This window comes from Cloeon dipterum, chromosome 3 (assembly GCF_949628265.1).
Source record: "Cloeon dipterum chromosome 3, ieCloDipt1.1, whole genome shotgun sequence".
Lineage (NCBI taxonomy): Eukaryota > Metazoa > Arthropoda > Insecta > Ephemeroptera > Baetidae > Cloeon > Cloeon dipterum.
Window position 1 is genome coordinate 13,586,837 of NC_088788.1, and position 26,876 is coordinate 13,613,712.

At 39.4% G+C, this 26,876-nt stretch overlaps 7 protein-coding genes across 10 annotated transcripts; 3 read left to right on the forward strand and 4 right to left on the reverse strand.

Annotated features, from left to right (window-relative positions):
• The first annotated feature begins 4,851 nt into the window (after positions 1–4,851).
• Positions 4,852–26,455, forward strand: l(2)37Cc (prohibitin l(2)37Cc). Of its 2 annotated transcripts, none has more exons than XM_065487049.1 (5): positions 4,852–4,857; positions 25,235–25,325; positions 25,396–25,700; positions 25,763–25,879; positions 25,933–26,455. In XM_065487049.1, exons 2-5 carry the CDS (start codon positions 25,238–25,240, stop codon positions 26,242–26,244), a joined length of 822 nt encoding a protein of 273 aa, XP_065343121.1. In that variant the 5' UTR covers positions 4,852–4,857; positions 25,235–25,237; the 3' UTR covers positions 26,245–26,455. The 2 variants fall into 2 exon arrangements, with proteins under 2 accessions (XP_065343121.1, XP_065343120.1); XM_065487048.1 differs by lacking the exon at positions 4,852–4,857 and adding an exon at positions 24,839–24,908.
• On the reverse strand, positions 5,456–6,636 carry LOC135941479 (uncharacterized). The gene is made up of 3 exons (XM_065487050.1): positions 6,448–6,636; positions 6,244–6,383; positions 5,456–6,134 (listed from the first exon to the last, which is right to left on the reverse strand). The coding sequence occupies exons 1-3, from the start codon at positions 6,500–6,502 to the stop codon at positions 5,814–5,816; spliced, it is 516 nt and encodes a 171-aa protein (XP_065343122.1). The 5' UTR covers positions 6,503–6,636; the 3' UTR covers positions 5,456–5,813.
• On the reverse strand, positions 6,800–10,294 carry LOC135941474 (EF-hand domain-containing family member C2-like). The gene is made up of 12 exons (XM_065487043.1): positions 10,162–10,294; positions 9,929–10,093; positions 9,671–9,800; positions 9,290–9,539; positions 8,492–8,961; positions 8,253–8,433; positions 8,064–8,197; positions 7,676–8,009; positions 7,509–7,619; positions 7,145–7,324; positions 6,989–7,088; positions 6,800–6,930 (listed from the first exon to the last, which is right to left on the reverse strand). Exons 1-12 carry the CDS (start codon positions 10,219–10,221, stop codon positions 6,817–6,819), a joined length of 2,229 nt encoding a protein of 742 aa, XP_065343115.1. The 5' UTR covers positions 10,222–10,294; the 3' UTR covers positions 6,800–6,816.
• On the forward strand, positions 10,552–13,623 carry TfIIEalpha (transcription factor IIEalpha). The gene is made up of 8 exons (XM_065487047.1): positions 10,552–10,700; positions 11,039–11,177; positions 11,238–11,404; positions 11,461–11,627; positions 11,681–11,951; positions 12,858–12,980; positions 13,041–13,245; positions 13,344–13,623. Exons 2-8 carry the CDS (start codon positions 11,060–11,062, stop codon positions 13,526–13,528), a joined length of 1,236 nt encoding a protein of 411 aa, XP_065343119.1. The 5' UTR covers positions 10,552–10,700; positions 11,039–11,059; the 3' UTR covers positions 13,529–13,623.
• On the forward strand, positions 14,253–21,360 carry LOC135941475 (glycerophosphocholine phosphodiesterase GPCPD1-like). 3 transcript variants are annotated; one of them, XM_065487044.1, is made up of 17 exons: positions 14,253–14,345; positions 16,462–16,562; positions 16,618–16,785; positions 16,841–17,004; positions 17,054–17,217; positions 17,277–17,432; positions 17,816–17,926; positions 18,014–18,179; positions 18,237–18,378; positions 18,434–18,659; positions 18,883–18,948; positions 19,393–19,551; positions 19,604–19,734; positions 19,787–19,922; positions 19,974–20,134; positions 20,681–20,810; positions 20,868–21,360. In XM_065487044.1, exons 3-17 carry the CDS (start codon positions 16,637–16,639, stop codon positions 20,937–20,939), a joined length of 2,133 nt encoding a protein of 710 aa, XP_065343116.1. In that variant the 5' UTR covers positions 14,253–14,345; positions 16,462–16,562; positions 16,618–16,636; the 3' UTR covers positions 20,940–21,360. The 3 variants fall into 3 exon arrangements, with proteins under 3 accessions (XP_065343116.1, XP_065343118.1, XP_065343117.1); XM_065487046.1 differs by lacking the exon at positions 18,883–18,948; XM_065487045.1 differs by lacking the exon at positions 16,462–16,562 and having other exon boundaries at positions 14,259–14,345.
• On the reverse strand, positions 21,345–22,258 carry SmD2 (small ribonucleoprotein particle protein SmD2). The gene is made up of 3 exons (XM_065487052.1): positions 22,097–22,258; positions 21,741–22,008; positions 21,345–21,540 (listed from the first exon to the last, which is right to left on the reverse strand). Exons 1-3 carry the CDS (start codon positions 22,099–22,101, stop codon positions 21,436–21,438), a joined length of 378 nt encoding a protein of 125 aa, XP_065343124.1. The 5' UTR covers positions 22,102–22,258; the 3' UTR covers positions 21,345–21,435.
• On the reverse strand, positions 22,714–24,223 carry LOC135941480 (ADP-ribosylation factor-like protein 2-binding protein). Its single transcript, XM_065487051.1, has 5 exons — positions 24,045–24,223; positions 23,744–23,850; positions 23,596–23,681; positions 23,324–23,420; positions 22,714–23,173 (listed from the first exon to the last, which is right to left on the reverse strand). The coding sequence occupies exons 1-5, from the start codon at positions 24,163–24,165 to the stop codon at positions 23,105–23,107; spliced, it is 480 nt and encodes a 159-aa protein (XP_065343123.1). The 5' UTR covers positions 24,166–24,223; the 3' UTR covers positions 22,714–23,104.
• Positions 26,456–26,876: the final 421 nt, after the last annotated feature.

Genomic DNA, 26,876 nt, shown 5'->3' on the forward strand with positions numbered 1-26,876 from the left:
GAGCCGTGCTTCTTTCATGCCGTGCTTGAGAGCAAAACGGGAATGAGATTTCGAGCCACGACTCCTGTCCTGCCGCCACACCAGCCACTTTTCCGAACCCGAGACAGCTTCGAAAGTTTAAGCAGATGATTTGTTTATTTATTATTTTAAATTCTATAGCAATTTAAAAAGTCGGCACTTTTCTGAGCTTTCATTTCATAAATTTGTAATATCTTCAAATAATTCTCTAAAACTGCCAAACTATCTACATCAAAAAAGGAACCGTGCAAAGTCATTTTGGGTTGGGAAATGGTAGGCGGTTTTTTGGCTACAGCTATTCATTACTAACACAGTTATCAAGATAAATGTCTTCTTATAAATATCTCTCATCCCAAAATCATTACTTGATCAAACTTCATTTAAATGTCTGTTGTCGCGTTTTTATTTATTTGATGAAGGCGTAATGTTCAAACGAGAGGGTTGTGGTGTTAGAAATTGAGTATCGAAAACATAGAATGGTTAAATTTAAATCACTTTTTCTCTCTCTTGAAACCAACAGGTCTTAAAACCCATTTTAACATTGAATTTTAGAAAAAAAAATCACAATGCAGGGAAATATGGAGACAATTCTACTCTTTTCCAAGGTTTTCCAGCAAAACTGACTAAAACTTGTCAAAAAATGTGCGTCTCTTTTGTGGAGAACCGTGTCTAGAATTCCCAACCCCAATTATTAATGCATCATGCTACAAATGACATTTTAAAAATTCGCATTAAGCCCACCAAAGCCAACGATTTACTCGAAAAAGGGGTTTTATATCATATACGAGACAATCTACAAAACAGCAACACACAAACAACACTGAAAAAGCGAGAGTGAACTTTAGCGAGACATCTCGGTTCCACCAGAATCAACTGAATACGTTAAGGCATGAGAAATCAATTTCAATTAGCAAATTAGAAAGTTGCGTTTGTTTGCATCAGGTCTTGCAATAACACAAATTAATTTTTTTGGCTCGGTATGTAAGAGCTCAATTTTAGAATGAAGTGATAGCGAAAAAACTTTGCAAATTGAGAAAAACTCCATTTCCTTTTCTTTTCACTAGGGATCGAATTTTGTGTTCTTAAACTGCGGAGTGAAATTGCTCCCGTTTCCATCTCTAGCCGAGGGCGTGCAGCTTTGCCGCGGTGTGGAATTTCATTTCAGCTGCTGCTTTCGTGTGTCCGCTCGTCTTATCCAATGTCTGCAGGGCAGGCCTAATTTGGATGCAAAACCAACGCGCACCGCACGTCTTCGCTGATCTGCTTTAAATTCATGGAATCTCGCTCACGCTTGTAGTGGTGTTTGGTTGGATTTGGCAGCGAGAAGCCGCAAAGCGGTGTCTTCATGCAGATTGGCTTCGGCAACTGACAGAATTGTAAGGTCTATCGAGTTTTTATTTGCCACCGGATTTTGTGTGGATATTGATCGTTTTTTATTCAAAAATAAAAATTTTAATAATTGGACACTTCACAATGATCAATGATCCACCGCATAATCCGTATTTTAAAAATAAACAATTAATTATGTTCCTAAATATTATTGCATCTACCCTCAAGTTGAATCATGGAACGCCTGTCGTCTTTCATATTCCACGGGACTCTTCGTGGCGCTGCTGGGAGAAATGCTAATTAGTCCAATTTAAGCGAAATTAAATTTCCATCAGAAGGCAGAACTTTTGATTTTTAATTAACGCAAAAGCACTCGACCTAATCACCAAATCAAAAGTTCGCCTTCTCTATTTAAGTGCAAAGTTTTTGTTGACGCGTTGGAGAGGCGCGACCATTCAGGGGGCGGCGGGGGTGGGCTAGTCGGTCTGGCGAGCGTGCAGGGCACACGCGTATACGCGTATATGTATTTTGCTTTTGTGCGAGCAGCACGGCCCTGCAGCCGAAACGGATCAATAACGAACACATTCACTCACTCAGTAGCGAAAAGGCAGCATGCTCTCGCTCCGCTGGCCGAGGCAAGCGTGCTCCTCTGATCCATTGGGCGCCCTTTGTAGTAAAACTACGCGCCTCCCGCTGTGTTCTCCGATGAAAACAAACCATTATGTGTTGGACCACTCGCTCGCCGCTGGCAAGTGCCGACTTTGCCACGATATCGCCGGCGTGCAATGCGCAATTACTTTGCGTTTCCTCTGATCTCCAACTCCTGAGATTTATTGGTTAAGGTCCGTTTCAACACGCAGAGTGGTTGTTCTCTGCATTAGCTTAACTAATTCGAGTCGCACTTGAAAAGCCGCATGCGAGACCTTTATTAATTTGCTTTGTTTCATGTTCAATTGGATCAAATAGTCACACCATTATCCACAAATAGGGTGAAATGAAGTAAGTGCCATATGTTTTGGTGCCCAAAAACCACGTGGGCGGGATTTAAAAATTTCTGCGAAAATTTATTGCTCCTGAATTTGTTGCCCACTAAATTAGCTTTCAAATGGCATTGAGTCTGTCTCATTTATACATCAGGAAGCTGTCAGGATTTTACCTGACGATGGATCGCATTAATAATTGTTGTGCACCGATGTGTTATGACGTGAATTATCGGGCGCCCACAGGGGAGAGCGGAGGGAGAAACTCAGGTATCAATAAAGGCACCGCAAGCGCCTCCCTCTCGGCGCAAGCACACAACCTGCTCGCACACACAGATTCGCTCTCCTGACGGCACGCGAGCAAGAGGGTTATTCTCTCGCTCCCCCGCTGGTCCCTCTGGGTAGCCAAGCTGTACTGTCGCCGCTAGTGCCGCTACCAACAATAAACTGGTGTGGTATAGTAACCAGGCATTTTCCCTTTCTGTCCCATTGCTAGAGCCTGGAGTAGCGCGCGTTGAGAAGACGATTTTTTTGTCTGCTGAGACCCATAGTAAAAGAATCAGGGTTAATTTTCCATACACCCGTTTGTGAGGGTCAAGTCGCGAAAAAAAATGTCTCGGTTCTTTTATCTTTGTTGCTAAACAGGGAGGTTGTGAAAATTCGCGAGTACACGGAAAGTACCAGTTAAAAGGGGTGTCAGCCCTCACGAGGTATGAGCCCTTTTCTTGCAGCCAAAAATCTTGCCCTACGCCGCTGACACAGGCCGAGATAATCGTATATGAAGCCTGTTTTATTCAAGCTGCAATTTTGTGCCCTTATTGTAAAGTATATTTATTCAATTTTTGAATTTTGAAAAGTTGAATACTTTTGGTTCATTGCCTCCCTAGAGGCAATCAACTTACGAACTTAACCATGAAGATTAATTCAAATTGATTGGCCCTTCAAACTTTGTGTCACCCCTAACTAAAGTTTATGAAGTGATTTAAAATTAAATTGTTAAAGTTTTTTAGTGAAAATTTTATCAAATTAAACGTTTTAAATTTTTACTAACAATTGTCTACATTTTGTTTTTATAGGACCAAGACAGAGCGTTGCTCTCTGTCCTTAATAGCAGAGCAGAGGTCACTGCCTGCCTGAAGCTTTGAAGGAAAATCTATGTTAACCTATCTGTTAAATTTATTTTCATTTTTCATTCCATCATTGGGCCTGATTCCTTTTGTCTCCATATTGGAAAAAATATGGTCTGAGGACTTGTTATGGGTAGATAATTATTTCTGGGAGGGACAACATAAAAGTGCATTGGATAATTATTTCACCATTTTCCTTTAATTTTAATTATAGAAATAACTAGGAACTACATAACCACTTTTTATGATCAGTGTAAAGGCTTGAAGATTTGGTTAAAAAAACTCGGCGCGTAAATGTCATGACTTGCCGTTTGAACGCAGGATTGAAGTTTTTCGATATCGGTCGACGTGTCAGGGGCTGTTTTCTGGTCACACGTTGCAACCCTTGAAACTTCTCCAGCTCGTACGAATCCTCGCATCCATCATCTCTATATTTACTCTAAATAGACACACGCTTCTCGTGCGGGCAGCATGTGGTGAATGTTGACGAAGGAAGAAAAAATATAGACTCTCCGGCCGAAAAAATTCGGGCTTTTCAATAGCTTGAAAGCTATTTCTGTGCGGTCAATAAATCCATGAGAACAGAAGAAAAAGTGCGTTCATGAACTGCTGAAAATAGCGAGCTGCTAGGAATTGAGGCGGGCAGCCGATTTTTTATTCACAGCTTGCATCTGGAGAAAGTTAATTAGATGGGCGTAAAAAGAGCGTGCATTCTCGATTTCACACGTCTTATAACCACGGGGCGCGGAGCGTTTCCATAAATCACGCCGTTGATGACTCTCGGTGGGCCAACACGCCGCGACCTCCAAAATAAAACCAGCGGAATTTAAATTTGTGCGCTTCTTTTCGGCGCCCGCTCAAAGTTTTGCTGTCTGCGATTTTATTTGTTTTCTTTTTCCGCCATCGAAATTAACCTGCCGTCGCAAGTATGTGTTTGTTTTTGCTTAGTTAGGAACGACTTTACAAAACGCAGCGCTCCGCAAACTCTGTTTTGTCATAACACTTGATGCGTTTGTTTATTAAACGACCGGGGCTGCTGGTCAATTAAAATCAGGGTTCTAGTGGAACATCATCGCAGGGTTGGGAAATTAGGGCGAGCGACTAGTTTTTCTGTGACCACACTTAAAATCGTTCGGGATGGGTAAAAATCGTTTAACCAATTAAAAAACAGTATAATAATCGAGCCCTACAATTTAAAAAGTCGTTTTTATGTCAATAAAAAAATAAGCTGAATATCCCAACCCTAATCATCCCAGAGATTTCGACACGAATCGAATACAATGCTTGTCAGTTACCAGCACTTAATGAGAGTTCCAACCCATGTACAGTAGAGATTGCGAAATGACAAGCCGCGCGCAGACTGTGAGAATTTTGCGTAAGAGGAAAAGGTGATTCCATTAAAGGCCTACTCGGTTACCACGTAGCACACCGCCGCTCAAATAATGCAAAACCCTATACTGCTGTGCCGGCGCAACAGTTGAGACGGGAGCAAAAATAATGCCACTCAAACGTGGGTTCCGTGGGGGTTGCATTGCGAAAAGCGACAACACCACAGCTTTCAAAGTGCAAACGGCGATTCGAGAGCGAGCGACAGAGAGGGCAGAGGTGAAATTTCGCACTTGATGAACACGCGGGAGAGACACGTACTGGGTCGGCAGCTATAGTTTGATGGAGTTATAGTGACTAAACTGTGCGAGAGAGAGAGAGAGAGAGAGAGAGAGAGAGAGAGAGAGAGAGAGAGCACATAGCTACGGAAATACTCCCAAGGCACAAAAGAATGAGTCGCAGGCGGGCAGGCATTCTCTCTCTCTCTCAAACACTACTCTGCGATGGCAACAAAAACTTGGTAGTGAGTGTCGCGTCTCTATTTTGGTGCGAGCTCCTCTAATACTACGACTGCATATAGGAGATAGGGAAACTCCGCTCGTAAGCTGGCTCTCGTTCCACTCGCCTCTAGCGAATAATTAAATTAAGTTGATATTGACTAATGATGCAACTCACTTTGCATGAAGCCTCATTAGATGCACGAGACTCGGCAGAGAGCTCTTCTAATGAGATGCGCTTTATTTTCTCTGTGTTTAACATGACAATGTCACATGTAATGTACGAAAAGTGGAACGCAACAAGTTTATGGCAAAATACATTAAAACTGAATAATGTTTGTGTTGAAATACATCACAAAAATATAGTTTTTCACTATGCCGCACTTTTCAGGATTTGTGTACACATGTATATTCTTGCTAAACAAGTTTGAACATAAATTAATTTGTTATCAGAAACTCAATTGGATAAAAAAAGTCATTCATGCTTTTCAATGCGTCGTCCCAATATCTTTTTAAAATCCCGCGAGCTCTGGCGATCAATTCCTCAGCAGGCTAAGTTTGTACATGGCTTTGAGTGTCTCGTAGTCGTCGAGCTGTCTGCCCACGCCGCCGCCGGCCAAGTAGCTGGGCTTTGAGCGAGTGCGCGATTGCGATAAGAACGAGCGACCCCGTGGGTCGTCGTCGTCGGCTTTGGCCAGCAGGAATTGCTCGACGACGTCCTTCTCGTCAAAAGAAACCATCTTCGAAGGCTTGTGGAGCTCTTTTGTTGCCCCGGCGCTCGAGTGGTCTGCCTCGCCGATCTTCTTAAACGTCTCTCTCATGCGTGCCCACTTTGTGCTCACCTGTCGCGCTGTCACCTAACATGAGATTGAACCGACCAATGAGTACTGCCCCTACGCACTCACAGCATCTTTTATATATTCACATGGTTTTGTTTGTAGAGTTTTATGTAAATGAGAAAATTACCTGGATTCCGTTTTCTCGTAAAGCGGAGGCGATCAAAATCCAAACGTCTTCGTCGGAGGACATGACACCAAATAAGTATGCGTGACTTTCGTAAATCCTCATCAGTTCGAACACCTCCCTTTTCTGCCATTTTCTTTGCCCTGTTGTTTTGATAATTAATGCAGCAAAATGCGAATGAAACTCGGCTAACAATGTGAAAATTACCGCTCAGGGAATCGTAAAAATATTTCTGGACCGTTCTTTTCCTTGTGGCTCTCATGGTGTTTTGTCTGTTTAACGCTGGTCACTTTTTGAGACTCCCTCCCGGCTCAGGCATTGTGTACGACTGCTTTTTGTTTTATGAAATGTGTTTTCAGAACTTCGATAAAGCGGCGCCGGTTGCGTGACTGCGCCAAATTAAGCCGCTGCTAAGTTGTAAATATAAACTTGCCCCCCTCAAAAAATACTGATCTGATAGTCCCACGACATCTGTCGAGTTGCTTTCGAAAATTTTATACCCATAATAGTAAGAACATTAAAAATGCTTTTTATGCTTGAATTGTTTGTCTTTGTTTAATTTTTTTATCATTTTGTTCATGAAATTTGATTCAAATGATCGTCATCCAGGTCCAGCTCCGCAATGAAAGTCTTGTAGCTCAGATCGTTCTTGCTTTTCTTCGGCATATTTTTAAATAGAAATCCAATCGACTAAGAGTCATATAAAATATAGTAAAATGTATATAGTTGCTTTAGAAACAATACGCACCCCTTCATTCTGAATCTCCAGGTTTGCAGGCTGATTTTCGCAATCCAAGTACCACAGCAGATCATTATAATCAATCTGGCCCTCACTGTTCATTTTTATCCTGCAGTATATTGTTTTCTTAATATGCTGCGCTCTCGTTCAATGGTTTATTTGTACCTGTCGAAAACTGTGGCCAGAACGTCAACTGGTAACGGCACAGGCAGACTTCTGCACGCGGCCCAAGCATTTTTCCTGCTCAAAAATCCAGTTTTGGCATGGTCCCTTTCGTGCAGCTCGATCTTCAGCAAATCCATGTCTTTGAACAACTGCCGGCGGAGGAGCGAGTGCACCTTTGATCTGCGTAATAAAATTTTTGTCGGTTTCCGCCTGCTCTGACAATGAGCTATGCAACCTGCATGGCGCAAATGCTGTGCGGTTCAGCATCACTCATCTTATATGAAATATGTATATGTTCAAATAATTTAAAATGACAGCTCGACAGCCACTGCTGTAAAATTTTCATAGTACGAAGTAGTTAAACCTTAAATGCAGATCAGGTGGCTGGTTTTCGGGCACGGCGTATCTGCGCAGCAAAGTTTCAAACTCGTGTTCCGTGAGGAATTCATCAGGAAGAAGGTGCTCCAGGATGTCTCTAAAGTAAACGAAAGTTCAAGATCCAATTGCAAAATTTTATAACCTGAAAATGACCTGAAATGTCGCACTGCCACCACACCTTGGCCGTGGTCATCGTTCTCCATAAGAGCAGAGACGAGCTCTTTGTACCTGAGGCCAAGGTGGGGTCTGATTTTGTTCAGGATCAGTTTGCTGTTGCTCAGTGGAAATTCGTGGCAATTTTTCTCCATGTACGTGAGAGCATAGTCGTCAGCTTCGTGGATAATAAACTCAAACCGATTGACCACAATTTTAGCACCGATGTAGAAATCTCCTGCGTTGTAACTTGCAGGTGCGCTGTCCACGTTAATCAGGTCTTGATTCGGTTTGAACAGAGTGCACCGTTCCAGGAACTTTCCACCCTTATAGCCTTTAATTTTTTTATTTGTGTTTGACCTTTAAATTATAATTAATTTTTAATTACCAGTATTTGGTGAGAAAATTTCGAAAATCGAGACCGTATCATCACTCAGGTAATAGGATATGATAAACTTCCGAATTTCACAACCTTCCTTCAATTTCGCTGCAAATCGCAAAATGTGACTCTCATTTCCCTGTCTAATATATATGATTGCTTTATAGAAAGTTATATATTGCTTAATATGGAGCAAACCTGTCCTTTGTGAGAAACTGAGTCAAATCCTTTTGTCTTTCTTTCATTTTGAAGCTTTTGCAGTTTGCTGCTGAATCTTCGTACGAACCAAATCCGTTGTAGGGAGGCAGATGTATTCTTGGCGGATACTTGGCCGGCCGCCGTGCCTCATCATCAGGATATTTCAGCGGGGTAAAGTCCTCTGAAGGTGAATTTCACGCAATTAGCATTTAAGAAACCAATACAAATTAATTTCAGACCTATTCTATATCGATCATTGAAGTACTTTTGCGTGAATTTGTCGCAGCTGACAAGCACCACGGGGCGGCCGAATACGCTCACCGTGGCCCCGATCGCCAACTCCTTGTCACGGACATAGTCGACCCTCCGGAAGGCTCCGTCCGCAGGGCAAGCGTCTTTCAGAAGCTTCCTGCCCTTCATCACGTTCAGGATGGGCAGCTGATCAGGAGCGCCCAGCTCGACGGACACCTGATCCTCCTTGGGCAAGCGCTGGCGCTTGATCATCCGGCTACCGTCCTCGAACAAGACCTCCAAGGTGTCGTCCGCAAGATAGTACAACAGGGTGAGCTTGTGCAGCAGGCCACCTTCTTGCTCTCGGTCGTCCCAATAGGCTTTGAAACTGAGCACCAAGCCATCTAACTGCAGAAACTGCCTTTCATCCGGAACAGAAGATGCTTTTGTATGCGCGGGTTTTCCTTCAACATGAACGCTAGGAGAAAAAGAAAGCCATTTTATTTCATGGCATTTTTTCTTTCCAAACAAGTTACTCGTAGTTAAATGTCAAATTATATTAATTTTAAACAATTCCCTTTTTAAATATCGTAAAGCTGTAATCTCTGGTTTGATGCAAAAGATTTTAAATTGAAGCAAAATACGGAAAAAATATTTAAAGGAATTTATCGCATTTTATCGGTAGAGCAGGTTAGAAATACAGGATTTATATGGAAAATTTGTCATCAGAGAAATTAAAATAAAACTATATTATGTCTTTAAATTAATTCGAAATAAAATTGAATTGATTGCGGGATAACATTCACCTAGGCTCAAGTTTTGTCTGATTCGGTGGAACAGCAAGGCCAAGTTTTTCCAGCAGCAAACGAGTGAACTTGTCACAGTCGGTGAGCACAAATCGACGACCGTAGATTTCCAGCGTATTGCCAACGTTCAGACAGGCTACGCTAAAAAAGCCACTGGCGTGGGCAGCCATAGAGTTCACTTGCGCGACGTTTTCGCGGTTTTTCTGCCACTTTGCGGGCATGGGAATCCTGTGGCGGTGGATCAGGGTGCCTGATCACATAATTTTTTCTCAAATTATTGTCTTATATGTGATCCAATAGGGTGTGTGTTTTTTAATGCGTACACTGAGACTGAGAAAATTGAACTTGCGGCTGAAAAATTTATTCTTTTCCTACTCTCACCTTGGAAACAGCCACTGTTTGTCACTCTGGGTTCCACTACCTGTATGGTGTCATCTTCGAGATAGTAAAAAAATTGACACTTTCTCATCCTGCCGTTTTCTTCAAAGCAATTAGCATCAAATTTCAGGACCTATTAAGGATTTAAAAAATTTGTAAAGTGCCGCTCCACAATAAGCCACTCACGCAAATTCATAAATAAAAGCGGTTTAAAAAACAGTTTTTATTAATCAAAAAAGCTTTCATATTAATGTTATTTACTTGCTTGTCGAAGTGGAGCCAATGGTTTTTTGGTGCAGGCTGCACTTGACCTTCAGCCAGGAGCAAGGTACCGTCGTGACCTGGTCTCGCAACATCAGCAAGCATGCAGACATCGTTGTGAACTCCAAAGTGCTGTGACTTGTTGAATTTACGACGGAACTCTTTCTGTTATACACAAATTGTTAAAAAATATTAGTAAAATAATCAGGTAGAATGCGTCAGAATCAATTTACATTAGGGTCAACTTTATACCCTGGAAGAATTGGAAAATCTTTAAATTTAGACATCGCCATTGAAATTTTGTGAACTTTCTTAAAATAATCACTCAACAATGCGTCAAATAAGGAAACTGAATTGTTGTCAAATAATTTCCCTTTCAAGATATTGATCAAGTATAACCTTGGTAACGCACGTGCTTAAATTAATAATGTGCGTGTGCAGCCTACATGGATCTCGCGCGGTTAGGACGCAAACATATTTTATCCTTTCCACGATACTACCAGAATTGTTTTCTTTCCATCCGCCAGATGTCACTTTTATCCAACGTCGCCACGGTCGCTACTGCTGCATCAACAAACTGCTATTTTTCGGCTGCGGCTGGGTTTGTTTTGGTTGAGACTACAGACTAGCTCAGGACGCAGGACTGATTTCTCTTAACGAAGTTTGATTTGATTATGAGTAAAATACTAGCTGAGCACAAAATGATCAGGGGAATGCGATAACTACAATATACTCTCTATTCTGTGCGTCTATATTTTGTTATTTCAAATAGGTAAGCGGCGTGTAAATCAGAAAAGACCCAGTTGATACAAAAATTTCATAAATTTTGTTTTTGCTTTTGTGAAAGAATTAAAAAAATATACATATTACACTGTCACTCTTTACACTTTTGCCCTTCACTTGACTAAAATTGGAGTGTGCTTCTTGATTTCATTGCATTGAAAAAACTAAATATGAGTAATTATATATAAATATAATAATTATCATATGTATGTTTTCAATTTTGAAACTTCAATTTACATATTAATATGTATATATGCTTTAATAATATGTACAAGTAATCTCATTTTCTAAAGTGTGAAACTATTGATGCCTTAAATGTGGTTTCAGACCCAACAAGTAAATTAAGCAATGGAGAAGTTGGTCACTGAAGTGCCCAGCAGCCTGAAACAATTGGCGAGGCTGATTGTTCGAGGCTTCTACAACATTGAGGACGCCCTGATTATCGACATGCTCGTCCGAAATCCTTGTAAATGCCCCCTGGTTTTCACTAAATGTAGTTTACTTATGCAAACTCTGGCTTGTGTAGGTATGAAGGAAGATGACATCTGTGAACTGCTCAAGTTTGAGCGAAAGATGCTTCGTTCTCGAATCAGCACCCTGAAAAACGACAAATTCATTCAAGTAAGACTGAAAATGGAGACGGGGCCTGATGGCAAGGCACAAAAAGTTAACTATTATTTCATAAATTATAAGGTAAAAGAAGTCCAAGATTAAAGTTCATCCAGATTCTCATAACCTCCTACTTTCAGACCTTTGTCAATGTTGTAAAATACAAATTGGATCTGATGCACAAGAGACTGGAGACTGTTGAGAGAGATGCGACAAGCAGGGCGAGTTTCCGTTGTCCAGAATGCTGCAAAACTTTCACTGACTTGGAAGCGGACCAGTTGTTCAACTGTGCCACCCAAGAGTTCAGGTAAATCCGCTGATTCACCTTGGCTTTGCCTATTATTTAATTTTTCTTTGCAGATGTACCTATTGCAGATCACTTGTGGAGGAGGATCAATCAGCACTGCCGAAGAAGGACTCGCGCCTCATGTTAGCCCGCTTCAACGAACAGATGGAGACCATCTACTTGCTCCTGAAGGAAGTGGACGGCATCAAGCTGGCGCCAGAGGTGTTGGAGCCAGAACCGACAGAGCTCAACACCATTTTGGGCAACAAAGCTGTCGGAGGACCTAAGCCCCCTGCGGATGGTGAAGCGTGGTCAGGAGAGGCTACAAGAGGACATGGCTTTCAGGTAATCGCAGCGTTTGCTATCATCGACTTGGCATAATTATGATAAAATCATGTCTTCACGTTTTTTGTGTAGGGATAGGAATTACAAGATAATTTAAAAAATTTTAAGAGCCGCTAATAGTATTTTCAAATTTATATCAATAAATCAAGCCTTTTTTAGAGGTCTTAGCCTCCTTTAATAAACTGCTTCAGTTTAGTTTCAGTGAGATTTTTCATTTAAAATGATATTTTAGCAGCTGACACGTGTCAAAACCCGCCTAATTAGCAGGGTGAAACAGTCTCAAAATAGATAAATATTTAAACCAAAGAAGTCCAAAATTAACAACCCTAATGACAGTGCTGGAGACCAATATTTTCATCTGCTCTTTTCTGTTTTCCGACTTTTTGGCCGGCAGCTGGTGTGGCCGGCACAACTTTGCCAAATTTACGGCAGCTGACCACACGACTCAAAATTTTCCGGCAGTGCTCTAGCCATTTGTTTATTTTCTTTCATAAATTAATATTATGTGTAGGATTTGTCCATTTTCGAATATCATGTTAACTCTTGATAAGTCGATTGAGACGGACTTAATCCTCGTCACTTTGAAACTCTATTTATTTCTCAAATTTCAGCGTCACAGCTATCTTTTTGTGGCTGTTGTTAGAACCAACTTGGGCTTCTGTTAAATAGGGCTATTGAGTAACGTCACAACTTGTCAAAAGATGAAGTTTAAAAACAACGTTCTATGATTAATTATTGTTAATCTAGCTCTTGGTGTTTTGGTCGCTTTATGCCTGGTATAATATTTACACTTTGATATCATGTCTGTAATGGTTTGAGAAAAGAAAGTTTTCAAAATTATCTTTATTTATGAAAAGATCTAAAAGAACATCAACAATTTGATCAATCCAACGTCTTGTTTTTCAGGTGGACGAGACAAGGGTTGACATCTCTATTGACGACAATGAAGATAAGGTTGACAAAACTAACAAGAAGGAGCGTCCTGTTTGGCTGGTCGAAAGCACCATCACTCAAAATGTTGTACTTGAGGTAGTAGGAGTGATATTTATTATGTCTCTGTGCTTTATTTATTATTAATTCAATTTTCAGCCTGATGTCACTGAAACAATTGAACCGGTGACCAATGAAAAGGTCAAGGGTCAAGAGGATATCATGTCTGTGCTGCTGGCAAACGAGAAGAAGCCAGACTCATACAATGTGCACGGTCAGAAGCAAGAGGACAGCGGATCCGAGGCCAGTGGTGACGAAAGTGCCATGAGAAGTCTGGGAATGCCTACCAACCTGCTGAATGACGGTATGCACCACTTTTTATTTTTTCTAGCGAATTTTCTAGATTGCAAAAATTAATGACTTGTATTAACGGCTATACTGTTTGACACTGATATTTTGTAGAAGTTGATGTTGCGATGATGGATGACGACGATGATGATGATGAGATGACTCCAACTGTGATGGTCAATGGGAACCCAGTACCGCTGCTGGAGGTCAATGACTCCGTTATTGCGAGAATGAGTGCTTCTGAGAAAGAAGCCTACATACAGACTTACCAAGATTATTACTCCCACATATATGAGTGAATGATGAAACATTGTCAATAAGCTGCTTAACTTTGTTTTTGTATCAATTCATCCAGGTTTGAACAATAAAGAGCCAAATAGTTTTTCAAGACAAATGAAGTTTGAATTTGTATACGTACTAGTTGATCTGTAAATGAAGTTAATGTGGTCAAATTGCATTTTAATTTTTCATTATATAACATTTTGTCTTTTTTTGTAGGTTACATAAATTATAATTTGGATTATTTTATTTCTATGTATATTTAAAGGAAAATAATTTTTAACCATGATTTGTTCCTTTCAAAGCCATTTTATAAAATTAATAAAGTTTTCTAGTTATTAAAAAAAGAAACCTTTAAAATGTAAAAATTAGTAGTAGGAAGATTAGCAATGAAATATTTACAGTTTACAATCCCAATAAAAAATAATTTGTTTATAGCTCATTATATTAGTCGTACCCCTTCGCCCTTGGCATGCGCCGTGAAAATCGATCTTCTGCTGCTCCAGGAATTCCCTGGGTGGCTCAATTAACCGACCTACCATAATACAAACCAAGTTTCATCTGGTATGGGCAGGTGGCAGCACACATACTCATTTTAGTGGGTTTGTTTACGTCCCCCCGACCTTTGGCCAATGAGAGAGCAGTGAGCAAGCTGATGGGCCGATCGTGAGCAAGCAATTCGCGGACGTCGTGGACGATAGGCACAGACCACATAGATCCTGTTCTTTGCTCGTTCGTACGTTCGTTCACTCTTCGCGTTTCACTGGCAGGGATCTCCTCTCGCGCCTCGCGAGCATTGCTCTTAGTTAGCAGATCCCGAGCACGATTCCCTTTTCGGTGAGTTGTAGAATTTTTAATGTAGCTCTCACGTGTCACCATACTGTTTGGCAATTTAGGGTAGTTTGGGTAGTTTTCGAGCTTTTGCCCTCATTACTGCGCCTAATTTCGGCCCGCTCCTCTTTGGCAAGGCTGCAATTTAACCAGTGTCATCAGGGATCCCTATATGCACACGTGCGGTGGCGTTTTTCTGAGTCTTTATTAATAGCAAACTCTTGCTGCAATATTATGCACTGATTAATTTTTCAAACACCTAAAGCAGGTGATTAAAATTGGCTCGCGTCAATTTGTCAACCAAAACATTTTCGTGTGTTTGTTTTCGTTAAATCAGACCTTGAATCTTTAATAGAAGTTATTTCATTATGATATTTTTTATTATCAAAACAAATAATTGTCATTCATTTTTTTCATTTATACATGGATAAACTATCTACTTATATTTTATCTTTTATTTATCAGTTAATTGAAATATATGCTTTATTTAAAATTTCGCAGCATACTATTATTTCTTTGGGATTCGATCAATTATCCCAATTTTCACATCTACAATATGTATCTTATTTAATATCCAAAATATTAATCAGAACAAAATATTCAGCACATTTTGAACGCACAATAAGCATAACTCACTGAACCGCGTGACACAGATCGTAAACAAATGTGTTGAAGCTGTTAAATACGCACTATGGGCGAAGGGAGAGGCTTTGCGAAGGGCCTTCAGAAGACACCTGACCTGGGCTAATTGACCATCCAACTGGTAGTCAAAACACGTTCGCTTACCTGAGCGTTTAAATGCAGGCTCGCGGCACGTGATGAAAGCCAAACAATTATTTCACTCAAACACGTTTTTATGACTTCCCCTTTACTGCTGACACAAATTGGTGTCAAATATATATATTTTTCCTTTGTATTTCGTCTTGAAAAGCGTTGTGAAAGAGAGTAAAATGTGATGATGATACTTTTTTCCCGTCTCAGAGGTTGCCTCAGCTCTAAAAATAAAGATCAAAATTTCTTCACACACACACACACACTGCTTGACTAGTGGGATAATTTTAAAATTTGTCAGAAGGTTTTCAATTGAAGTTAATTTTTCTTGGGTTTCTTGGGCAATGCGCGGACAGAACATTCAACGGTTATATTATAATTATTGATCAACACTTTTCCAAATTCATCTCCTATTTTATCGTTGGCTCTACAACGCAAAAAATAAATGAAATAACTAACGACCCAAACATAACGAAATGTTTACACTATGTTTCCTCTATTTATTGTTATTAATATTTTGTTGTTTGAGACTCATTTGTAAATGCGCGGACAGAAATTGAGAAGCTTCGATTTTCGTACCGCTGTGTAATACAAATAAAGGAAATTAAATTAAATTAAAAATTGGTTTATAATTTGGAGAATTGGAAAAATCGTCGCGAATCAAAACCTGTAAGTTAACTGCCTGAAGTCCGAATTTTTTTTTCAGAGAAGCAGAAATGAGATAATAATACACACCGCCAGCGAGCAATTTCGTTACCTTGACCGCAAAACGAAACAGTCCCTCTCTGTCACTTACTTAGTGTTGAAGAGTCTCGATATCTGTTTAAAAAATATTTATCATTTCAGAAACGACTGTCGAAAATGAATGTGTAATTGAGAGCGAGCGCTTAGTCTCCTTTCTCGCACTCGTCCCCCTCCGGTCTCTTTTACACTTTCTCTTACGGTAATAGAAGGGGAAACAATTTTAAGCATTTTGAGAATAATACACACGTCATATTGTCCTTTTTGTGTAAGATAATATCTATATATTCTACGCCAGTGTTTGAGACACGCAGTTGCAGTAAGAAAAAAATTAATTACCTCTCGCTTCTATCCCCGTTCGTGTTTTTCAAAATCGATAATTTTTAATCATGGGTGGAAAGTTGTGCGTGGTATTGGGCTCGTGTGAGATTTTGTATGTGGGCCCCCCTTAAACAGACAGCGATTACTAAAAAAAGGCCCGCGCACATTTGAACCCCCGGACCCCAGGTGCATGGGCCCGTGGGAATTCCCACTCATCCTACCCTGAAAATCCGTACCTTGTTTTTAATTCAATTGAGTCTTAACATTGCAGTCAAAATATATGTTTCAGTATCTGATTGTAAACAAGCAAACCATCACCATCATATAAGATAAAAAGGGGTAAACACTCCTTTCAAACTTCACATCTCAACAGAAGCATCTAGTTTTTCTGTACTGATTTTTTGCTCTATTTAAGCGTGAAATAATAAAATTAAAATCATTCTAGTGCTTTCGTTACTGCTGCAATGGGCGATGATTCGAGCAGCGGCGAGTGGCAGTTTTGCGTGAGGGCAGTCACCGCACCCGGCGAGACCTTGGCAGTGGTCGGAGACTGTCCTCAACTGGGTCAATGGAAGCTTCAAGGCGCCTTGGATCTGCACTGCGGCTCGGAAGGGTCAGTCAACCTCTTTGTTTTAGCAGCAGCGAGAATTTACCTTATGTGCGAACAGGAATGTGTGGCGAGGCAGCACGCGGCTGCCGAGAGGACAGACCATCAACTACAGGTATATGGTCTGCGTGTTGGTTCCTCCGGACGGCGAGAGGATCATGGAGGAAATCAGGGTGGTGAAAAAGTGGGAAACCCACCCCCAACCAAGATACATTAGCCAGAAAAGTGAGCTTTGTAATTAATTAATCGATTTTAAAAACGCACCTTCGCGCAGTTTTTGAAAGCTCCGAAAAACGCGATGAGTTGGAGGAGTTTGGGCTGGTAGATGGACTGCAGCAGGTCGAGCGCGGCTGGTTGACATCCGAGACGGTGATCCAGCTCAAACTTTTTGGCGAAGAACCCATCAAAATGTGGAAGAGGAGACTGCTTAATAAGCAGGTTGAGAGAGGGTACCATTTCCTGACGAATTGTGGTTTTTAACTTGCACATGGGCGCAGGTTTTAGTGAAGGTCACTCCTGTTACAATCAGCTCGGGCAATGCTCCTGACAGGCTGGCTAAAACCAGTGAACTGTCTTTGGATGAGAGCATGGACACGCTGGAGCTCTCTGGCAACAGCACGGAGAAGAACGTGTGGCCCATCACGGAACTATCGGTAATTTCACCTTTTAAAGCAGCACTGGTTAATGCCTTTTTATGCGCTGGGAGTAAGTAGGTCGAGGGAGCCTTAAGTGAATGATTGCAACATTTATAAAATAATTATAGTCGCATCTCACTTCATTTGCCAGGGAATGCTGTCAACCAGTATTGTGTTTCAAATACTTCACATGGTCATCCACATTTTTATACTTAAATTCCGTTCAATTCATTTATGCAAAACAACTCGTATAAAATATATGGATCCAATCATTTTTCTAATGATTGATGGTTTTTACAGTGCATTCCCCTAAATAATTTGAAGGAGGAATAGTTTTGTTTATTTTTGTTCCAATTATTTGTGTGACATGATTGATTAATAACTAAGAATAATCTCTAAAGGTCATAAACGAGGATGACTGCATTTTCCAAACTCAGTCGCAGTTTGGAAAGGTTTACAACCCTGGAGACTTTTTCCTTTACCAAATTCAAGTGCTCTTTCCAGAAAATACGGTAATTACATTATTTGCTTGCTCACGTCAGTATTTACCTCCATATTATGTTATCAACTCAACTCACTTAAATTTTCCATTCTTGCAGGCCTATCTTATTGACTTTTACGCTCGCAACCAAGGGTCAAATGAAGAAGATGTCCCAACTCATGTGGGCTTCTGCTACATCCTCCCAAGCACTTTGAAAAACAGCGAGGGACAGGTCATTGTGCCCATTACCGGCTTGCGGCATCAGCCAATCGGGCAACTGACTGGTTAGTAAATTTACATGCATGGGACTTGCTGAGATTTTTGCTGTCTCTTCTCGATAGTTGAATATCTGAAGGTTGCCCCACTGCCACATGCTGTGTGTGATATGAAAGAAGTCTTCAGCCGGTACTGGAGCCACACCTGGTGCGGCCTTGATGTTGGCCATAGAGGGGCTGGAAATTCGTTTAAAACTCAGAAAATCGGGTTTGTGTGCTTCTTATGTAAGTTAAGTCATGGGCTAAATAATTATAAAATGCAGAATGGCCGAAATCCGAGAAAACACAATCGCGTCGCTGACCCAGGCGGCCCGCCACGGAGCGGATTTCGTGGAATTTGACGTCCAATTATCCCGAGACCTTGTGCCTGTTATCTACCATGACTTTCACGTCATTATTTCTATGAAGCAGAAAGCCACATACGGCGAAAGCGACTTCCTGACGCTCCCCGTTAAGGATTTAACTCTGCAACAGTTGCATCTTCTCAAGGTAATATTAAATTGTTGCAGTCTCCAAAATTTATAACTAAAACCTTTACAGTAAAACAAAAGAGCATGACCTCAGTGTAGTATTAATTCTACTGGAGCGAATAGTGTAAATTATCTCGGGGGAAGAGTTTTTACACTTGATCCTTGTCGAACTCTAGCATGCGTGAATAGATTTTAGCGCCCTTTACCCTGCTTTTTCTGTACCCTATATTATTGCTCTGCAGGGCAAAGATTGGCCAGTGCCAAGTAAAGTTCTACATTTCAGTTGCAGCGAAGATGCTTCGGGCAGGGTAAGCTCAGAAAAGCTGCTTTGCTGTGACCCCTCAGTAATATTTTCGTTTTCATTTGCTTGGGATCCTTCTAGGGATAGAGTAGTGCCATTTGAGGTGAAATGTTACGTTTCTATCAGTTGCATCTTGACAACTTGAGCATTATTCATTGAAACGTATTTACACATTAGTCTGTAATGGTTGTATTATAAACGTGCGCAGTTATCATTCATTAAAGCATGCGATGGAGTCATGTTTGTCTATGTTCTGTCAACACGCCAAACCAGGCACGACTTAATTTATGTGTGTTTACCTGCAAGACTAATAATGCGACTAATTCAATGTTCATTAGCTATATTGAACTGTAATAATGCAATTAAAACTTATGGTTTTTGTTATTCCATGGCACGCATGTGTTTGAAACGCTGGCTCAACAATTCAATATTAACTTCTATCGTTTTTCAGGTGTATCATCTGGAAGAAGGAAAAAATCAACTCAATCCTCGATTCTTTGATGAAGATCTAGAGGACCATCAGCCATTTCCAACTCTTCAATCGGCTCTGGAGAAATTAAACGAGCATGTAGGATTCAATATTGAAATCAAATGGACCATGCAGCTGAAAGTAAGACGTTTCAGCAGTCCAGTGACTGCTAATAAATTATTGTATCCAACAGGACGGAACTTACGAGCTGTATCATCCGTTTGATCTGAACTTGTACCTGGACGTAGTCTTAGAAACTGTGCTGAAGCACGGCGGGCACAGAAAAATCATATTTTCCTGCTTTCACCCTGACATTTGCACCATGTACGGATCACCGAATTAAATTTTTTGAAATAATGCAGCGTGAGATTTTTAGGATTCGTCTGAAGCAGAATAAGTATCCAGTAATGTTCCTGACGCAAGGAGCCACCAATAAGTATCCGCCGTACAATGACCCACGTTGCCATGACATTCACGGTGCCATGTACTTCACAAAGGCAGCAGGAATTTTGGTAATTTAAATCTCCACCAATTCAAGACAGTTTTCATGAGTCCTTTTACAGGGTGTGAATGCGCACACAGAAGACTTGCTGCGCGATCCATCCCTTGTGCAGGCTGTGCGGGATGCAGGATTAGTTCTCTTTTGCTGGGGTGATGACAACAATGACACTAAAACTATCAAGCACCTCAAGTCACTTGGTCTCCATGGTGTGATTTATGACAAGTAAGAAACTAGCAAAATAATTATTGTCTCACAGTCTGCAGTTAATTTTTAAGTTACAAAGCTCAAAGTCCTTGGATATAATTAACCCTCAGCTCTCATGCTTGCCAGAAATATGTTACACTATTTTTATCTCTGGCAGGTACTGGTTAAATATAATGGAAGTTAAGATATAATTATTATATATATGAGCAGTGAACCAAGCTGTTGGCACGCATTGTTGAGCACTTGCAACATGAGAATCCAGGGGTTTTAAGTGTGCGCTGATATAATTATGCACCTTCTGTTGATTCACTTGCATTGCAAGGATAAGTCCAATCAGCAAAAGCAGTCAGACTCGCTACTTGCTTGCTTGCACTTTTTCCTGCATACGTCCATAAATTTCACGGCCTTCACGGGACGAATGTCTAGCTTTTCATTTGTTATTTGTTTGCGAGCTACTTGCTATCAGTGAGTCGCCCATCTTACAAGAAATGAACACGAGAAAAATGACAGCATGATTTTTGTTCAAAATGTCCTAATCAAATTCTGACTTCGTTTGTTTGGCAGGATTGACCAACTGGGGTGCAAGGAAGTGAAAGAGAGCATTTTCTTGGTAGAAGCAAGAGAAAGCGAAAGGCAGCAGATTGCTGCGTTGGGCATTCAGAATTCGCCTCAGTCTCCAGTTGAGCCTCAGGGGGTGAGAACATTAACCTCCTGTGACAAATGCAAAAGTAACGATTTGATCTGATTTCAGTGCAGCAAAGAATCTGAAGAAGGGCCCCTCCTTAACCTAGCACCTACTGCTGCCGCTTCAAGCTCTGGCTAAATAAGCACACCTTAAGATATTTCAAGAAGATAATATTTAATTTAATAAATGATGCAGTAATTTCAGACATACTTATAGAACTGGATAGTATTAATTGGCCATATTGTCAAGCCAGTCACTGATACTATAATATAAGGTCACTCTAATTTATTTATTGCTTCCATTGCTCAAATGTTATGATTGTTCCCCAATGCTTCATATTCTAAATATTGTTGAAGTTCGCATGCTGCAAAATGTTCCCGGTTTCGACTTTTCGAAAGGACAATCACTGCATTAATTTATTGCCTGCGCTTATAGCAAGATTATTTGGTACAATCCTGTGTTTGAATGAAAATTGGACGAGAAAAATATAGCCAGTAAATTACCAAATTGTGCTATGGCGAATAATAAAGCAGATATTGGATATAATTTTAAATTGAAAGATGAATTTTATTCCTTTAACTTACATTTTACTCCTTAAACTTACATGCAACAGACACTTCATACAAAATTCAGGTTATTTTCCTGCGGCGGTGGCCAGTGGGTTTCTCAGGACGAGAATAACTGAATCGCCACGCAAGAACATTTTGGAGATGAAACGATCCTTGTTTACAGGCTTTGCCTAGAACAAGAAAATTTCAAAATTTATTAGTAAATTATGTGCTTGTCAGTCACGGAATTAAATCTTAACTCAGGAAACCAAGTAAAGTCCCACAACAGGATTCCACTACATCACAGCAGTAAAATGTGTGATTGATGTAGTAAATTGTGCACGCATCACAATTTAAAGTAAAACATGTGTAAATAAAACACATTAATTACCTTTTTCTTACTCTTGCCGGTTCTGGGAAGCTCGGTCCACATTTCCTTAACATTTTCAAGGACCATGTTGCAGTGACGGTCAAAGGCTTTGACTCTAGCCAACAATTTCTTGTTGTTCCGGCAATTGATAAGGACTTGAGTGTTGTTCTTCACACTTTGTGTGAGTACAGACAAAGGTCCAGTGTTGAATTCTTCTTCTTCGCGCTTTGACAGCTCTTCAGGGGTCATTTCTGACTTCGGCTTTGTTAAAAGAGTTGGTGGTGGTGCACTAAAAAGCAAAGCATTGTTTAGAACACACTCGGACCAGACGCTAACCTAAGTTAAGGCTGCTAAGCAATAATTTTACAGAAACTTACGCCATTTTAAGAAGATTTAGGTGCTCTGGTCAAAGCTGAAATTGTTTTTCTCAAAACAGTTGCTCAAATTTCACAGTATGTGTGAATTTTGAGACAATTTATAGCTTGCCGGTTACTTGCGTTCGCTTACAAACACAAATCAATGATGGATGCCATGTTGATGATTTCTCTTCTCTCTTCACACTGTTAGCCAATCACAATCGCTTTCGTGTTTTTCATTGGCCTACGAAAGACAAGTATATTACTTTTGCCGCGAAAAGAACAAAGAGAAAGAGCCTGATGCCTGATGTGATGATATTTTAAAGGCTTTAAACTTTAAACCCGATTTAATTTTTATTGTTATAGCCGCTTAAAGCATTATTTAACTTCACACTCCAAGGCCAGTAAAAATAAACAGAAAATTGGCTAGTAGTGAGCTTGTCCACAGTAAAAATTAATTTTCGAAATTTTATTGGAAATACGGGAAATACATACGGGAAATACCGTGTCCAGCAATATTATTCAAAATATCAACGTAACATGGGAGAATTCAATTAAAGTCGTGGTTTAAATTTGATATTTTTCAAACTCGATTATTTATTAATAAAAAATTATCTTTGTTTTAACCGAGGGTGAATTTTTAAAGGGGAATAATTGCGGGAATTGATTTCGAGGTTAGACAACTGCTGGATGATAGCCAGATGCGCGCCGCATATATGAGTGAAGAAAATATTTGCCTGTATTTGCATACTTTATTTTACATTTGCTCTAGAGTGTACTTTTAGAGCCCAATACGCATAAAACACAACGCGAATTTCTAACACACGTTGTTTTAATTCTTTTACTGTGCGCAGTTCGCACCCTCACTGTTAAATTTAACAAATAATATTATGGATATTATAATTATAATAAGATTTTGAATTTTACTCCTGCAATATTCCCGTCCATATTTTATTCGAATTCTTTTTTGTGGCAAATATTTTGGCAAATATTAAAATTCAATTGAGAATTGCAGAGACGAGGAAAAATTTATTGATTCCGATTCATTGCTGATCCAACCACAACAATGGCACCACTCAACTCGTCAGATAGTTTAGCCTGAAATCATATAAACATACACAATGATCATTCGCATTACACCGTCTTTGCATGTTATGGATTATAACAATTTTTGTTTCTCAGTCTATATAGAGTGTAGAAAAGGGTTTAATAAAATATTTTTTGCCAATTTGTTTTCAACAAACTTACACATTTGTAGTCGATCATCATTTGCTTGAAAGACAAAAAGTCTGCAAAACTCCGCAGCAGCTCGAAAACTTCTCCATCCAATTCATTTTTATGATGGCTGAAAAAAAGAACCATAACATTTCGTTTTTATTGTTCTTGAATTTTGGCAAAAGCGCAATTACAAAATAAAAAATATTAAGTCATAATAATCTTTATCATATATGCATAATTATATTGAAATCACGCGCACAACAAATTAAATGCTGAAATAATAATTTTGTTATAGATTTTACCCAATCTCGTTGAAAAATGACGCAAAATTGAGTTCTGGGATTCTCCTTGTTAATTCGCTCTCTAAATGTGCTTCAACCAACTGAATCTAAAAATAAAATTGTAAAAATGTGATTATTTACTAATTAATGAAGATCGTGTACCCCTTACATAGCTCTGGAAGATGTCTGTGTAAATTAGTTTGTTTTCTTCGGAGTCTTCAAAGTGATAGTAATTTTGGTCCATGAACGCATCTCGGATATTTTTGAAGGTAGGACCTTGATCAGAAAACAATTTATTATATTTTAGTATCTGCATCGATGACAAATTTAATGTCGAAATGGATCAATACAAAAATCAATTAACTAATGTAAAAGGAATATTATATATTGTAACGTATAATCGATTGTAAACCATATAGAAGCAAATAATAATGTGATATACTGTATAATTTATAAATTTTGATACATACCTATAATGATATCCTCAATGTGACCGATGACTTCATCAAACTGGATGGTTGCTCTGTTTGAATTAGATTCAATCAAATTTTCCAAATCCTCTGAATGCAGTCCACTGCTTGAAATATCCATTATATACTCTCAAGAAGTCAGGCGACCATCTTTTGTTCTGCGCTTTTCAACTCTATCGTCAGCTTCAAGAGTTAAAAATATTTAATATTAATAAAACACAATCATTTCACTAAAAGCTAATAATATTTTTTTTGTTAATTTTAATCATAAAAATATCTTGCAACAAACATAAAGTATGTTGCTTTTCGGTTTGCTACACCGCGTGAATAATATTTATTTATTTATTTTTTTTATATGTATATAAACACTGAAAGGAAAAATATAAATTATTCAAATAATTAATACCTCTTTTGAAAATAACTTTGTAAAACACTTAGAAAACGTAGAATAATTGTGATTATTCGAAATTTCACCGAATTAAATGCCAGAAATCCCGTTACCATAGTCACCAAAAGCTTGACGCTCTCACAATGCAGTTGTCGCGCCAAAATAATTCAAAATATATCATTCAAGATCATCATTCCGTTACTAGCAACATTGGAAAAATTAGTATAAAACTCAACTTCGTAGGCATTTAATTTAATAATTTAAAAGGTAAATATTTTGATTTATAATAGACTTGAATGAAATATTTTATAAATATATGACTAAACAATATTCAACATTTAACTTTTTTAGATTTTCATGATATTTTTATAGTTGGCAAACATGATTTTATATGGCTGCTTTGTTAATGTGTGTGTGCACCTCCGTTCCGGCGTGAGCTCCTAGAAATTTAACAAGTTTTCCAATTTTCAATTAAGGTAATCACATTTTAGCGTAAGCTTCTCTATTTTATCATTCATCAAAATTCTGATTCAACTAGAACGTTGAAAAAATGCGCTTTTTTAATTATTTCACGTGTAATTCGGCTTTTAAATAGACTGATCTTGTTGTTTTTAAGATGATGTAACCAATGCGTACATAACCCTATATAGTTTTTATTGAACTTATTCGGCATTTGAATAATTCACTACATACTCCTATGCATTATTGCGCACTCGTCATTTGCTTACTGATAACACGATGCTTAATATAAACACTAATAAAAAATGGAGCTAATGATTGGCAATCTCATTCTTTCCTCCAGGCAATGGCAGCACAATTTTTGAACAGATTAGGACAACTTGGCCTGGGGGTTGCAGTTGTTGGTGGTGTTATCAACTCTGCACTCTACAATGGTGAGATTTTCTCGTACTGCTGAAGACTCAATTTGTTCACTACATACTAAAACAAATGAAATGTTTGCAGTTGATGGTGGTCATCGAGCTGTAATTTTTGACCGCTTCGCTGGTGTAAAAAATCAAGTGTCTGGAGAAGGCACTCACTTCTTCATCCCGTGGGTGCAACGGCCGATCACCTTTGACATCCGGTCACGACCCAGAAACATACCGGTGGTCACTGGCAGCAAGGACTTGCAAAATGTCAACATCACCCTTCGTATTCTCTTCAGACCCATCCCCGACCAGCTTCCTCGCATTTACACAATTCTCGGCGTTGATTACGATGAAAGAGTCTTGCCTTCCATCACTAATGAAGTGCTCAAAGCAGTTGTGGTGCGTATCATTAATAAACCTTTTTTAAATTTGCTAGAAATTACATGATTTATTGTCTACAGGCCCAATATGATGCTGGAGAACTGATTACTCAGCGTGAAATTGTGTCAAAGAAAGTGTCTGAGGATTTGACGAGAAGAGCTGAGCAGTTCGGCGTCATCCTAGATGATATTTCTATTGTAAGTTTGATTTAGACCTTCTTGCGCGTAATCTCTTAATATTTTCTTTACAGACGCACTTGACATTCGGCAAAGAATTCACACAAGCTGTTGAGTTGAAGCAGGTTGCCCAGCAGGAGGCTGAACGCGCTAAATTCCTTGTCGAGAAAGCTGAGCAACAGAAGAAAGCTGCAATCATCTCTGCTGAGGGTGACACCCAGGCGGCAGTGCTCTTAGCAAAGGCCTTTGGTAGTGCTGGTGAAGGTTTGGTCGAGCTGAGACGTATTGAAGCTGGAGAAGACATTACATACCAATTGGCCAGGTCAAGGAACGTCATCTACCTTCCTCAGGGCCAGGGAACCCTGTTGCAGCTACCTGCCCAGTAAACCAACCGCATGTAAATACCTGAGTAGGACATCCAAGAATTGGAACCTCATTTGTTACTATTTTGGGGCGCCAGGCTTAGTCACTATATAAAAACATTTCCGTATGTTCATTTTTATCAGAGATTTCGGCCAATAAATAATGTCTGCATTTTGATTTTGGAATAAAATGGTATGCTGACTGTAATTCCTGCAGCACTTCTTAATTAATTTATTTTTGTTCTTTTACCTTTTAACTTATATCCTGTATGTATCAATAGTCGGACATTTTTTCTATCAGTTCAATTTTTAACATTATTAGCATTAAAGTTTTCCGCTCGGCTCCAGTAGTCATTCTGGTGAATAACTCAAAAAATACTCGCCAAAAGCAAACAGAAAATTTTCTAGAAAGGGCACTTTATTATAAAGAGAATGAGTCGGATTAGGGTGCTTACAATTAGTGTAATTTTTCTTTAGAGAGTAACGAGAAGTTTTGAGTACAGAAGTGCTGACATTGAAGGTCTGCAAAATAACTGGGAATTCATAGCACATGATTATTGGATTTTGGTGACGGCTGACTGGTAAAAATCAATTAAAACAGTCACTTTGCAAGAAAGTAAAAGGTAAAATCAAATACAGTTAGAAAAGGCGACATA